This window comes from Macaca mulatta, chromosome 5, assembly GCF_049350105.2.
Source record: "Macaca mulatta isolate MMU2019108-1 chromosome 5, T2T-MMU8v2.0, whole genome shotgun sequence".
Classification (NCBI taxonomy): domain Eukaryota; kingdom Metazoa; phylum Chordata; class Mammalia; order Primates; family Cercopithecidae; genus Macaca; species Macaca mulatta.
This window is the reverse complement of record NC_133410.1, coordinates 184,564,711-184,579,745: the sequence shown is the minus strand read 5'-3', so window position 1 is coordinate 184,579,745 and position 15,035 is coordinate 184,564,711. Positions and strand designations below refer to the sequence as shown.

The 15,035-nt window shown below is 34.5% G+C and overlaps 1 protein-coding gene across 3 annotated transcripts in view; it reads right to left on the bottom strand.

The window, feature by feature from the left end:
- WDR17 (WD repeat domain 17) overlaps nt 1–15,035 on the bottom strand; it is a 118,342-nt gene that overhangs the window by 48,965 nt on the left and 54,342 nt on the right. For all 3 annotated transcript variants that reach the window (XM_078002736.1, XM_078002734.1, XM_078002735.1), the window contains 4 exons: nt 11,981–12,211; nt 6,742–6,993; nt 3,248–3,370; nt 690–874 (listed from right to left, as the gene is read on the bottom strand). In XM_078002736.1, coding sequence (XP_077858862.1) covers nt 690–874; nt 3,248–3,370; nt 6,742–6,993; nt 11,981–12,211 — 791 coding nt within the window. The remainder of the gene's footprint in view (nt 1–689; nt 875–3,247; nt 3,371–6,741; nt 6,994–11,980; nt 12,212–15,035) is intronic.

Genomic DNA, 15,035 nt, shown 5'->3' with positions numbered 1-15,035 from the left:
AGACAGGGGCATTTTTAGAAACTCTAAAGTAGGGAAAATTAAAGACGATGGTTTTTGACAAATATTAATTACAACACAATATGTATCATTGCACGTCTTCATTCATTCATTCAACAAAATTTAATAGTCTTGCTGTGTGGCAGACACTATATTAGGTAGTAGGGCTGTACCACCGAACACAACCAGACAAAAATGTGGGATCTCGAGAAGGTTGTATTTTATCTTATATAGGGGCTTAATTATCATAAAAACAGAATTCATGGAATCGCTTAAGTATCATAACGATTCAACAATAGAAACAAATCTTAGAAAACATAATCCAACCTTACTCAACGAATGGGAACAATAAGGCTTTGAGTAACTGGCAGAGATCAACTTGTCTTTTCTCTTGAAAGGACATTCTATTCTCGTTTTGCTTCCAAAATATACTACAGCTATGTAATTTTCCATTGTACATAAAATATAAGTAGACATTAAGATTTTAAAATTATAGTGGTTAAAAATTATTTTAGTAGTTTTATCATCATTCTATGCATTTTCTAAAATGTTTCAACCAGCTACAATAAATTTCTAATATATTATTACTTACAAAAATAATTTCAAATAATATTAAGATACAGGTAGAAGTAAAGATCATGGGTTTACACAAAAAAGTGTTATGTATAATAAAGAAATGACTAAATACATACCAAGTCTCTAAGAAAATCCCACTTCTTAGCTCCCATATCATAAAGTCCAACTCCACCATCCAAGAAACAACACACTGCATGACCAGGAGGAAGAGAAAACGCTTGATTCTGTGTCAAAGTTGGGGGTGGAACTGCTTCACTTGTTGAGGATGTATAATGGTTTTTGGTTGGAGATTGGACTGAAACTAAAATAGAAGGAAAGAAAACATTCTTATGGAATAAAACCACAGAACTTAATTTAGAAAGATTCTTCATTAAAAAAAAAAAAATTCCAGAATCTGTACCAGTAAACCCTTTAGGCAATGATCATATTTTCCACCACATGAGCACTTCTTTGGGATTGCCAAAAAATACAACACAAAATTGGATATTATTTTAAAGTACAGATGGAGCCAAGAGACGAAAATTAGCGTGTTGAGGGATCACAATCTGTTGTGAATATGTGGTTTCTTATCACCCCATAAATTAAAGCGCAGCATGATTGTTTCTGAATTATAAACTTCTTTCAAAATCCTGCCATAATAACTTATTCCCTCCTTCCACACACACAAACATATATGCATATAATTTTTTCTTTTAAAACAAGTAACTCTCTGCCAATAATTTCCAAGCCAGAGAAAATAATTTTTTGAGATTATGGATAGTTCATTTTAATTTAGCACAAAATAAGAATCACAACACTATCTGACCTGCATTGGCATCTCAATTTTCTTTCTTCTTCCTAGGTGTTTTTTTTGTTTTTTTCTTTTTACTGTTCATAGACTTGGATTTCTCCTACTTTCAATTACATAAATATCACTGTATTTATTTTTATATATTATTTATCCCATATTTTGTCTTCTTCCAAAAAGCTTTTCCTTCGAATGTGAATGGAAATATTTTCTCGTAAACATAATACAAAATAATGCCCCTACAGTAAATTATGAGACCAATCTACTATTAAATTATACACTGGAATATGGAAAATATTTCTCAGTATTTTAAAAATTAAAATACAATACAATTTTTCTTAGTTCATTTATTCTGGATAACATTCATTTCTCAGAATCTGAGAATCAAAGAAAGTCCAAACTAGAATGAACCACAAATGACGAAAGAGGCATTTGGTAGCAATGAATTTGGTTCACTAAATTTTGTTGATATTTTGGTTAAAAATTAGTATAATCCATCATTGGTTTTTCTAACACTTTAATTAATTGACATTATAGGTGGGTTAGACAACTTTTATGCACCAGTCTATTTGTAAATCATGCTTTTCAGAATTCAGTATGTTTACTTTTTAAAATTTCATTTTCACAATTGTTCTTTTTCCATACTTTCTGTTATATTAAAAAATTGAGGGAAAAACCTAGAAGTCAAACAAGAGGTAATCTGAAAAGAATTGCTCGAAAATGACAAGACTGGTATGTTATTCTTCATATTTTCTGATTTTGTCTAATGGACATGGGCTACTTTTGTAGTAAGGAAAAAATGTGAAAGAAAAGAATCTGGCATATCAGACATTCCATGACATGGCAGTTCAAAGTTTCTAAACAAAGGAACTAACAATGACAGAAAAACTGCAAGATCCCGAAACAGTGAGCCAGCATCCAGCATATTACTTCTCTAGTCCTAATATTTCTAGACTCTCCTAGCTTCCAGGCTCTAGATTTATTAGGTACTTCACAATTTTGTACAAGGGGTATAGGTTCAAATACAGAGATTTTCTACTACTTGCCATTGCCTACCAATTAGACACCAAAATAACATTACTTTGAATAGCCATTGTTAATTACTTAGTATTTTATAAAGATAGAGTCAGAAGGAAACAATCACTGTAAATTTTTCATCACTGAACTCCCTACCCCATATTTTTTATGGTATATTATACAAAACGGGAATGCTACCAACCACACAGAGCAATCGTGACAGACATAACTGGAAGTCTATTACTTTTCCCTGATATTTGAAAAAAGTTCTAATTCTAAACCTCCCCCAAATTTCCAGTTGTTTTCTTTTTATAAATTAAGTGCATTATATTTTTTCTTAATTACAGAGGCAATGAATGATACAGAAAATATGAACAGAAATAAAGAAGATACAGAAGATCCATAATACTAACTACTAATCCAGTGACAACTGGTATTCAAACATGTAATATGTATACTAGATCCTATAATTTGAATATTTAGGTTGTTTTTGTTATAAACTGTACAGATTTTAAACGGGCCATGTTTAAAACATAAATTCAGTTCAGATAATCTAATCCTATCACTCTTAATATTTCTAACTTATTTTCATCAATATCATTGATTCATCTTTTCCATGTAATCTGAAATTATCTAAATATTCTTATTTAGTAGCATTAAAAAATGTAACTTGACTCTAAATATTTTCAATTTAGTAATATTAGATCTTGTGTAGCTTTGATGGTTCCTTGAGCACATATATTATCAAAGCCTTTTTTAAAAAATTGCTTTTCAGTGGCATATAGTATTTGATATATCACTATATCATTTTATTTGATAGAAAATACAATATTTTTTAAAAATTAAAATTTTGATAACATTTTTACTTACACTTTTTTCTTGGAGGAGAATTAAGTACATGTAAGCAGTGAAATCCTGTTTTCTTTAACTTAAGGTTATCAATAGGTGTTGTTCTTGAAACATTCCAAATGCGTAAAACACCCACTTGAGAATCTAGTCAGATCAGGGAAAAAGCATATTTTAACAAATTTTGTATGAAACTAAAATGCCTAGACATAAAAGCATAACAAAATTTCAACTGGAAATATTTTAGGACTAATTATTGACATCCTTTGAATAACAATACCATACAGTAGTACAACCAAAAGCTGAAATACTATTTAACCTTTAAATTTTTGGCATGTTTCACTACTTTTTTGCTCCAAAACCTTTTATAGGGTTAGAAACTGCCTGTCTTGGCAACTTCCTCCAATAAAGATCATTATAATAACTCAACCACAAAAAAAGACCCTATTGACACACACTTGTTCTAGGAAATAGCCAGCCACAGAAAACCCTCGATTTCTAACCTTAAATAATCAATCCTTCTACCTTTGAAATGTTTATAAACTGCTCCACTGTCCACTTTCAGCCATTAAGGACTGTCAGATATACCTGAAGACCAATCAGACAGTCTCCTTTCTTCCAAAATTCCCACCTTAATTACCGCTTTGGAGAAGAGTCTGGCAGTTCCACAAATGATTAAATATAGAATTACTATATGGCTCAGCAATTCCTCTCCTTGACAAACACTCAACAGAATAATAAGCAAAAGTCCACACCAAAACTTGTACACACATGTTCATAGCATCATTATCTATAACAGCAAAAAGGTGGAAACAATATATATGTCTATCAACAGATGAATGGATAAACAAAACCTGCTATATCCATATAATGACATATTATTCAGCCATAAAAAGGAATGAAGTACTGATACATGCTATAACATGGATGAACCTTGAAAACTTTACGTTAAGTGAAAGAAGCCAGAATCAAAAGGCAACAGATTGAATGGTTCCATTTACATGAAATGTCCAGAAGAAGCAAGGCCACAGAGACAGAAAGTAATGAGCAGTTTATGTTTGCACATGTGTGTATCAGGGACTTCGGCGAGGCAGTAATGGAGAGTAACTGCTGATGAGTACAGGGTTGGCTGGGGGAATAATGACATGTTTTTTAATTAGACGGTGGTAATAATTGCACAGCTTTGTGAATATACTAGAAACCACTGAACTGCATGCTTTAAAAATGGTGAATTTCATATGTGAAGGATATTTCAGTAATAGTAATAATAGACATTAAAAATTTCTATGCCTATTGGGCTGGGCATGATGGTTCATGCCTGTAACTCCAGCACTTTGGGAGGCTGAGGCGGGTGCATCACTTGAGGTTAGGAGTTTGAGACCAGCCTGGCCAACATGGTAAAACTCCGTCTCTACTAAAAGTAGAAAAATTAGCCAGGTGTGGTAGCATGTGCCACAGTGCAATCTCAGCTACTTGGGAGGCTGAAGCAGGAGAATCACTTGAACCCAGAGGTGGAGGTTGCAGTGAACCAAGATTGCACCACTGCACTCCAGCCTGCATGACAGAACAAGACACTGTCTTTAAAAAAAAAAAAAATTCCATGCCTATTATTAATTATATCCTGAAAAGTTAAAAGCAATTAAGATATATAAATTAAGAATCCATCTACTTTCATGTACAGTTGCCCCTTGTTATCCATGGGAGATTGGTTCCAGGACCTCCCATGGATAACAAAATCCATGAATGCTCAAGTCTCTTACATAAAGTGGCATAATATTTGCACATAACCTATGCATGTTTTCTCATATACTTTACATCATTTCCAGATTATTTACTATATTAGTCTGCTCTCACACTGCTATAAAGAAATACCCAAGACTGGATAATTTATAAAGAAAAGAGGTTTAATTGACTCACAGTTCTGCATGGCTGGGGAGGCCTCAGGAAACTTACAATCATGGTGGAAGGCAAAGGAGAAGCAGGCACCTTCTTCACAGGGCAGTGGAATGGAGTGAGGGCAAACAGGAGAAATGCCAGACACTTATAAAACCACCAGATCTCGTGAGACTCACTCATTATCACGAGAACAGTATAGGGGAAACTGTCGCCCCCATGATCCAATTAGCTCCACCTGGGTCAGGCCTTGACAGTTGGGGATTATGGCAATGACAATTCAAGATAAGATCTTTGGTGGAGACACAGTTAAGCCATATCGCTTGCTATACCTAATCCAATGCCTACACATCACATGATTCACATGGATTCAACGTAGTACTTGTCACACTGCAAAGTCAGGTTTTGCTTCTTGAAATTTTGTGGAATTTTTTTCCCTAACATTTATCATTCACAGTTGGTTCAATTCACGGATGCAGAACCCAAAGATACAGGGTGGCATCAGTATTATGTTAAGTGTTAAAGAAGTAAAGAATTTAAAATTTTGAGACTATAAAGAGTCTTTGTCTATTATTTTACACTAAGCAAATATGGGAAGTATTTATACAGTAGCTGAACATATTCTGTTTTTCCAGAGGTCTCTCTGAACACAATTAAATGGTAAAAGTAGAGAGTCATTTATCTAGTTTCTAATTATTATTCCTCAATTCCCCCATCTTCCCATCCCCTATCACTACTTAGCTTTGCTAATTCTCTCATGACTAGGAAACCATGAAGGAGTATCCGTTCAACCCATGGATCAGTGAGTGCTAGAGTTTGAATGCCTCCCACAAATTCTTGTGTTATAAACTTAATCCCCAATACAACATTGTTAGGAGATAGGGTCTAATCTGAGGCAATTAGGTCATGTGGGCTTTACTCTTATGAATGGATTACTATAGACAGTGTAGGAGTGGGTTATTTATTGTGAGAGTGGCTTTGTTATAAAAGCGAGCTAGTTCTCCTCTTGCTTTCATGCTCTTGCCCTCTCTTGCTTTCAGCAGCACGAAGTTCCTCCCCAGATGCCTGTGTCATGCTCTTGGGCACCCCAGCCTCCTTAGATTAGCCTTAAACTAATCTAGTTTATAGTTTAGATTACTATAAACCTTTTGTGGTTTATAGATTACTCAGCTTGTGGTATTCTGTTACAGCAGAATATTCTGTGGTATTCAGTTATAGCAACACAAAATGGACTAAGACAGTGAAGCTAATAAAGCTCTGATCAGGTAATTGTTTTTCTGGTCGGCACCTTCACTGTCATCCTACTATGCCTGAAATTGAACTGTCTTTGTCTTTTGCACATACACAGACATGCTCACATGTGTGCACATATATAATATATTCCAAGGTATTTCCAGAAACCTGGCAGAGTGGACCTTAAGTTTCATTTATATTTGTCATTTCATTTTATTTATCATCAATGACACACAATATAAATAAAAGTACACTAGCAATTTACAATGAATGATAATAATTGAGCTATTAATAAATTTTCCACAAAATCAACCTATAAAGGACAATTTCCTAAATTCAGTGAAAGAATACACACACATATTTAAAACTCTGCGGGATGGGCATTAGCTTACCTCCAGTTACAAACATCCCCGGAGCACTGGGAACCCAGGCTAAGCACTGCACAGAAGCTGCTGCACTGGGAAGATTAAATGTGGTTATGCAAGAAAGCGATTCAGAATCTACGAGGCGAATTCCGGAATGCAAATTAACCACTAGAAGATAGTCGGTAGACAGTGGGTCCCACTCCAAGGCTGTAACGGGATCCTCTTCGTCTGTCCCTTCAAGGGATTCAGGTCTCAGAACATGTTTCTGATTTTTATTACCTATTAAAATATAGAGATAATTATTTCCAAAAAACTTGCAAAAAAGATCAATAATTTGGATGATGTTAACTTTTTCCTTGTACAATATCTATCTCTGAGGGTATTGAAAATACAAACGTGGTATTTATATGCAGAAGGCATAACTGACATGTGAATGCAGAAAAAATTTGTTTGTCCTACTGATGAAAGTCAGACTCAATACTCTGCTTTGGCAATTTCTCGTGCCTTGAACGTGTCTCCCATTTGTTACCGAAAAGCGGTAAGAAAATATACAGATAAATAATATACTCAGATCTAGTCCACAAACAAATTTCACTGGGTTACAGCAGCACAGAAACAGGGAAAATGCTTATTGAAATGAAGAATATCATACAGTGATTTAAAAGGAGAAATATCAGAGCTGGCTGACTGCCTGGGTCCAATCCTACTTCTGCTTCTTACTAGCTTTGCTGCCTCAGACCAGATACTTAATCTCCCTGTGCCTCAGTTTTTTTTTTTTTTAAATAATGGAGAATATAACAATACTTATCTCACAGAGTTTTAAAAAATGACTAAATGAATTTGATTAAAATGTTTAGAATAGTGGTGCACATTTTAAACGGCATCTTAATATTTACTGTTATTCCCTTCTCATTCATCTTACCATCTGCCACAATTATAATTCACACCCGACTACTAGTACAAATAGGGAAGCCAGAAAGATACGGAGTTAAAACAAGTCTAATTAAATAAAGCAAAGGATCACCAAACAAACTTATTGTTCCTTGTAATTTATGTACACAACTGGAAATATGGAAAAAATAATAATTCTGCTGAGGTACCACATGGGAATCCACTGGGCGAGTCCTCTCATTCTCAAGAGAGGCAGTGAAGCAACAGTTAAAGAGACTACAGCCTTAACAGACAGTACCAATTAGTCCTGAGTATCATAAAGGAAGCGTTTACTTTTTAAAAAGCACAATTGAAAGATAATACAATCTTGCTGCAATCCCATAATTACAGAATTGAGGCCAGAAAAACATGTCTCCTGTGTGTTTCTAAAAGGGAGACTATGATATTGTGAAATAAATGTTTGGTTTTCATCCCTGTTTCCTGGCATTACAACTCCTAAAATCCTTGGAATCTCTACAGTGTCTTTTTGTATGCTAATGAGTTGACTAGGTAGCTGGTGGCCACTAGGTGGCTTCACAATGGGGACTGGTCACCGGAAAGACCAAGGCTTGATTAGAGAGTTGGGACCTTCAACCTCATCTCCCAATGTCCAGGGAAGGAAGATAGACTGAATGTTAGGCTGATCGCCAAGGGCCAACGTTTTAATCAATATGCCTATGTAATAGAGCTTCTATAAAAACCCAAAAGAAGCAGAATTTGGGAGCTTCCAGAAAGCTGAGCACGTGGAGGCTCCTGGAGGGCTGCATGCCTGGAGATAGCAAGGAAGCCCCATTTTCTTTCCCATATGCCTTGCCCTTTTCATCTTTTCATTTGTATCCTTGTAATATTCTTTATAATAAGGTAAGGAAGTGTTTCCCTGAGTTTTGTGAGCTACTCTAGCAAACTAATCAAATCCAAGGAGGGGGCCATGGGAACCTCAATTTATAGCCAGTCATTCAGAAGCACAGGTAAAATAAGCCGGGGCTTACAACTGGCATAAGAGGGGACAGTCATGGGGACTGATCCCTGAGTGTGTGTGTGATGTGACTCTATCTCCAGGTAGATAATGTCGGAATTGAATTGGAGGACACACAGCGAGTGTCTGCTGTAGAGGTGACCACTAGCTTAATGTGTGGAGAAAGCCTCTCACACATCTCGTGTCAGACGTGTGTTGTGAGAGTACAGCAGGAGAAACTGAGTCTGTTTCTTCCACTAAGTAACAGTTACATAGAGACAGTGTCATCAACAATATTCCTAAAATAAAACAAGGCAAATTTCATTAAGGCACATTCATGGAGTAATACTAAAATCAATTCAATTTAAACATGATTATAATAAAGATTTTTTAAAAGGTCCTCTGATGAACGTGGCCTAAGAATACATTTGAGATAGCTAAAGCAGTTTTCCAATTTTTTTTTGCCCTGGAATCTTCTGTTCACATGAGAAAGTTTACAAGAAAATCCAGTAAGTAATACAGGATAGCATGGTGCTTTTCAGGCTGAAAGTGAGAAGAAGGCTTAAAGCTCAGCTGGATCATCTATGAAGCCCTCCTACCCTCAATACACACACAAGTATACAAGCATACAAAGCATAGTTTAAAAATTACTGATTTAAAATGATGAACTACATTACTGCGGCCAGTTCTCCATGCATATTTATTGTTTCTTCTGAGAAGGACTAGACAACAGAGATATTGAGGTCATAGGTTCCTGCAAGAACCTGGAGGACAGAAATCTTATGTTGTAACACAGGGATAGAGCCATCTGTGGTGCTGGTAAGTCATTAAGAAGATAAGGTTAACAACTCATGAGCAGGAAGAAGCCTAGCTATACTGGTATTAATGCTAACAGTTTCCAACTCACAATCCAGAATGTAGTGTTAGAATTAAAAGGCAGTGATTCCTTCATGATCCATTAGCTCATGTATATGCAAATGGAAAATACCTATCAGGATTGTACCTTTTGTAATGTTTTGTGCATATTAATTGCTAAATAAATCCTGCAGAATAAATGAGGTTAACAAGTCTGTACTGGGTTGTTACGGATTGAACTGTGCTCCCTCAAAAAAGGCGTTAAAGTCCTAATTCCCAGTACCTGCCAATGGGATCTTATTTGGAATGAGGGCCTTCGCAATTAAAGTTAAGATGAGGCCCTTAGGGTAGAGCCTAATCCAGCATGACTATGTCTTTATAAAAGGGAAAGTTTTGTCACAGAGACATGCACGCACACAGCAGGGATGCCACGTGCCACGTGAAGACTGCAGTTATACTGCCACACGCCAAGGAACAGGGAGCCAGGAGACAGGCCTGGAACAGATTCTTTCTTAGTGCCTTCAGGGGGAGCACGGCCCTCTTGACACCTTATTTTATACTTCTGGTCTCAAGAATTGTGAGATAATAAAATTTATGTCGTTCTAATCTATCCTGTTGGTTATCGTTTTCTTACATCAGCCCTAGTAAACTAATACATGGGTTGAACAGAAAAATAACACACGCTGACTTAGGTACAGATGGTTTCACTTAGTTTAACAACTGGAAGATGGGGTTATTGAAAAACAATGGTCTCTTCTGGAAGGCACATAGCTCAGATTGTTCAAATATTAAACATTCTATCTTCTAAATCTAAGAGAGAGAAAACAAAAGTAGCCTTTTTTCTTTCCTGTTCTTTCTATGTCAAAATAAACATGCACTGTCTCAATGTTTTATATTTTAGATACACAATAAAAAGTCTCAATGTCCTATGGCTTGAAACGTTCAAAGATGCCTAATAATAATAAAGCAAGAAAAAGACAACCTTAGTTCAGTGACAAGAGGGTAAAAATGACAAATCATAAAATATAAAAAATATCTAGAGTGCAATTTAGAATAAAATAAAAACACACTGCTCACATCTTCTTCAGATCTAGCTTGAAAAGAAAGTGTCACAACCCTGATGAAATCTTTGGGTGCAGGCCAGGGAAGAAGTGGAGGAATATCACTAATGAGATTTGGTTACATAACCCAGAGAGGTAAGAGGAGGAACCACACAGCATACGGCCATGTTTATTATAGACTGCATTCCTGAGTCTAAGGAAGACTGCTGGAAATAAAGGTTACAGAGAAAGAAGTGGTATTCACCAGATCAAAACAAAGAAAGCTAGGAATTATATTGCCTAACTATGAGCCTTAACGACCGACTATAAAACAGAATCGGCTTCCAGTGCAAGGATGGAACAGGTAAGTTGCAGTGCAGGTACCTGGTACAACAAATCCAGAAGCAGCACCAGTCATTGATCCCTCCTCATCCTAATCTCCAACAAATCAGTGAAACTGTCCCCATGAAAACCTGGTACAACCAGAAGGAACAACAGAGGACAGGGACAAAGAGCTGAGATAGAAGCTGGGGAAGAAGTATATGAACATTTATTTTTATCTTTCTTTAAAAGGTAAAAATAGACCCTGTTTAAAATGTATTCAGAATATAATGGCCCCAATGTTTCAGTGTTTTACACAATCCTTTTTAACTTTAGAAACATTATTTACTGAAGAAAGATTTGTTTAAATTTCACAATTTCATTTGTTCAATTTCGATTTCTTTTTTACATTAATTTCACACAAATTAAATGTAATTTGTTTTGTGAAAGTAGTTATCGTGTTCCTGAGAAAGCACTTTCATTCATCCATCTAGCCAGCCAGAAGTCACATCCATCAACAGTGATATCAAATGGTTAAAAGCATTTTCCCAAATGTTAAAAATACTTATTTTTGAGGGGAAAGCAAACAATTCAGGTAATTTTTGATTTTTCAATCTTACTTTTGTAAATTAGTTATGTAAGAACATAAACTAATTTCTCAGACCCCTTCATTAAGCCAAATCAATTAACTAATAGGGGTTCAAAGGGTTATCATTTTTCTTTCATGCCAGTTTCAAGCCTCTGCCAAGGAGCCGTGGCATCAGAATGGTATTTTTATAAGCGAATGGGAAAATATTTAGTATTAGTAAGCCATCATATCCTCTAGTTGTATGTCCTTGTTCATTCAGGTTGCTTTTAGTAAATATACAGAAATAAAGAATTGATTAAAAATACAAATTGGGAAAAATGACTGATTTAGGTTAATTCCAAGTGAAATATTCACAGCTGTGTTGAACGTATTATAATATATATACATTTTACATCAAATGTATATTTAGACTCAGTACAATACTGGATAACATTTTAACAATAATATCAAAATTAAAATTTTGTCACTTTTGGCTTTATTCAAAATGGGGACTGGTCACTGGAAAGACCAAGCAAGTACAAAATTAAATATAAGAAAAACATACTATTTACGATACCTTACTAATTACATTCTTACCTGGATGAAAAATTGATAGACTTCCATCAATATGACCAAACGCAACTTTCCCCTTTTTGTTTGTATGCCATCTGAACACACAGATATCAGACAAGAAGCTACGAGCATCTCTGTGGGCAGTCACTCCACTATCTGGTCCTGAGATGGTCCAAATGAACAGGGGGCCTCTGTGGGAAACAAATGCCACCGCATCCTCTGCATTCCAGCACCAACTAAGAGAGGCGGGGATCCCTGGAATAAATTAAATACAGATACATAATAAAGAGATATGGCATAAGATTATACCATTAAATAGTCCTTGCACTGTTTACATTTCTAAAACAAATGAAAATACCAGAGCATGTTTATTATTTTTAAGACACATTACTTTCTTACTTGGGAATTGGATTTATAAAGACATCCCAAAGACTGCAGGGAACATACGTAGGGAAAGTCCACGATGAAAGAAAATGTATCTAGTTAGGTTGAAATACTACTGACATGATCATTTGCTTCATACAGTCAAATACATTTATAGACTTCTTTATTTTAGTAGACTATATATTAAAGATTAGAGCAATAAATTCTTATTGTGTATTTGTATATAAGACCTCTAGGCATTCTAGGTGTACAAGGTAGTGTGGGATAAGATTCCTGCTTTAGAGAATTTTAAATATGTGTTAGGGAGACAGGGATTAGTGAATAAAAAGATAAATGCTACTATAAGGATTTAAAAACAATGGACTTAATGTTATAATCTATGTCTTATCAGGAATTTAGATTCAAATCTAAGCCTTGTCTCAGATAAACAAGTCATTTTATTTCTCTAAATTTCTGTTTTCTCATCTATAAAATCGAGATAACAATAAAAATAGCTGACCATTTATTTCACATGAAAGTCAAGGAAATATAATCATTTACGTAAAGGTACCTTTTAATCGATAAGATGGAATATAAAAGTTAATTGTTAATATACCTGCTATTGTGATCAAATAAATCATATATAAAATAAGTATTATGAGAGAGAGATTGTGCATCTTCCAACACTGATATACCAGCTGGCTGCATCAAAATCATGAAGTGGAATATAACATATCAGTTCATGTGGAGTTTGAGCCAAGGAATTTATTTTTAACAAGCTTCGTCAAATGATTTTGATATGCAGAAAGGTTTAGAAACCACTGTGCTACTGTCCTAGAAAGAAATTAGATTTGAATCATACCTAGAAGGAGGGGTAGAGTTTAAATACATAGAATGAGCAGTATTTCCCAGAAAGAGAAAATGATATGAACAAAGACACAGAGTCGAAATTCGCTGACTGATAGTAAGTTCAGTTTGTGTCAGCAGTCTATGCTCTCCAAGAGGCAGAAACAAAGCCTAATGCTTACTTCAGGGCCTCATCCACAATGAGGACTCCATAAATATTTGCTGAATGAATGAATGTATACATGAAAAAAGCCAATACAAATGTTGATGTGGTTTTAGGATACATTAACAGAAGTAGAATTTACCCAAAAAAGAGATGAGGTACTCTGTATGGATCAAACCACACAGCACAGTAGAAGAAGGTCAACAGAATACTGGCTCTCTGACTATATATTTAGAGAAAGACAGCAAGGAAAGTGAAGGGACCAGAAAAAGTGTCACAAAATAATAATAGAAAACACTTTTATAGTGACATGTACAAGCACTTTCAATGAGCGCTGCCATTTAATTCTCCTAACAATATTCTGAGATAGGTAAGTGGTATTATTATCCACTGTTATATAAAGTATGACTTTTTCAAGTTGGTGACAATTTTTACATTTGGAAAAACTAATATGTATTTTCCTTTAAATGGATTGTTAGATTATTAGAAACAAAAGGAAGAAGTAAAAATACAGAGGTGAGATCAAATTCAACAACTGTATCTGAAAGCTGAAAAAAAAAGTTCACTTAATGCAAATTTCTACTTTGCTTAAGCTGGATTCTAAAAAGAAAAATGAGCCTAAAACATTTCAAAAGTGTTAACTTAAGATGCAAATCACCAAAAATAGTCGTAATTTTTTTTGCAAATAAAATATCAAAGCTTTTAATCTTCAGATTAGGAAGATATTTGGATGAGGGAGATATTGATAGCTGAAAATTTTCAAAGAAAGGAAAAAGATGAAAAATTTGCCAAAAGTTTTCCACAATTATCTAATCATTCTGGGACTGTTAATTAGAAAGTATTATTTAATTGTATATCCAGTAACAAAAGAACTATGGTGCATATAGCTGATGAATAAATAAAATCTTCTCCTGTGAATGGATGTGATGTATATAGTGTTTGATGATAAAACCATGGACACACTAGAAGGTAATAAAATTAATCATTACTTTTGCATAACATTTAGAATTTATGTTTATTATATGCAGTTATAACCTAACATTGACTTTGTGTTACACCTTTATGAGAACAATAATATCATGCAACATTTTAGTTTATGGCACATAAAAGATGGAAAGAATTTCAAGAAAAATTTGTTGTGTTATTTAAAATTAATCTCACACAAAGTTGGATTTAAAGTACTTGGAAATGCATTATCGATCAATATAAACAGTAATAGAGTAACCTATAGAATTTGTGATTGGCGGACAAACAGATATGACTAGAAAACATGGGGAGATATGAAAAGTCTTGATTGAGGCTATCAATCATTGTTTATATATCACAAAGTATTGTGCCAAAAGTAATTTGGTTTTTTTTGTCATGGAAAGCCTTAAGAAAAACTGTTAATTACATTAATGGAAGCTCACTGGATAGCTGACTTTTTACAATGTTTGTTCAGAGATTGGAGCAAACATTACTCACTGTCTAATACACTGGTTGTTCTAAGTAAAAATAAAAAAACAGGGTACGTAAACTTGGGAATGAGATCCGTATTTTTCTAGTTGAAAATTAACTTCATTTGACAAATACCTTTAACAGTTGAGTAATAAAATTTAAGTATTACACTGATATTTTAAGCATTCTTAATGACCTAAATTTGAAAAGACAAACCAATATACTAAATATATCGAATATGTCTAAAAGTTAAAGAAGTTTTACTATTAT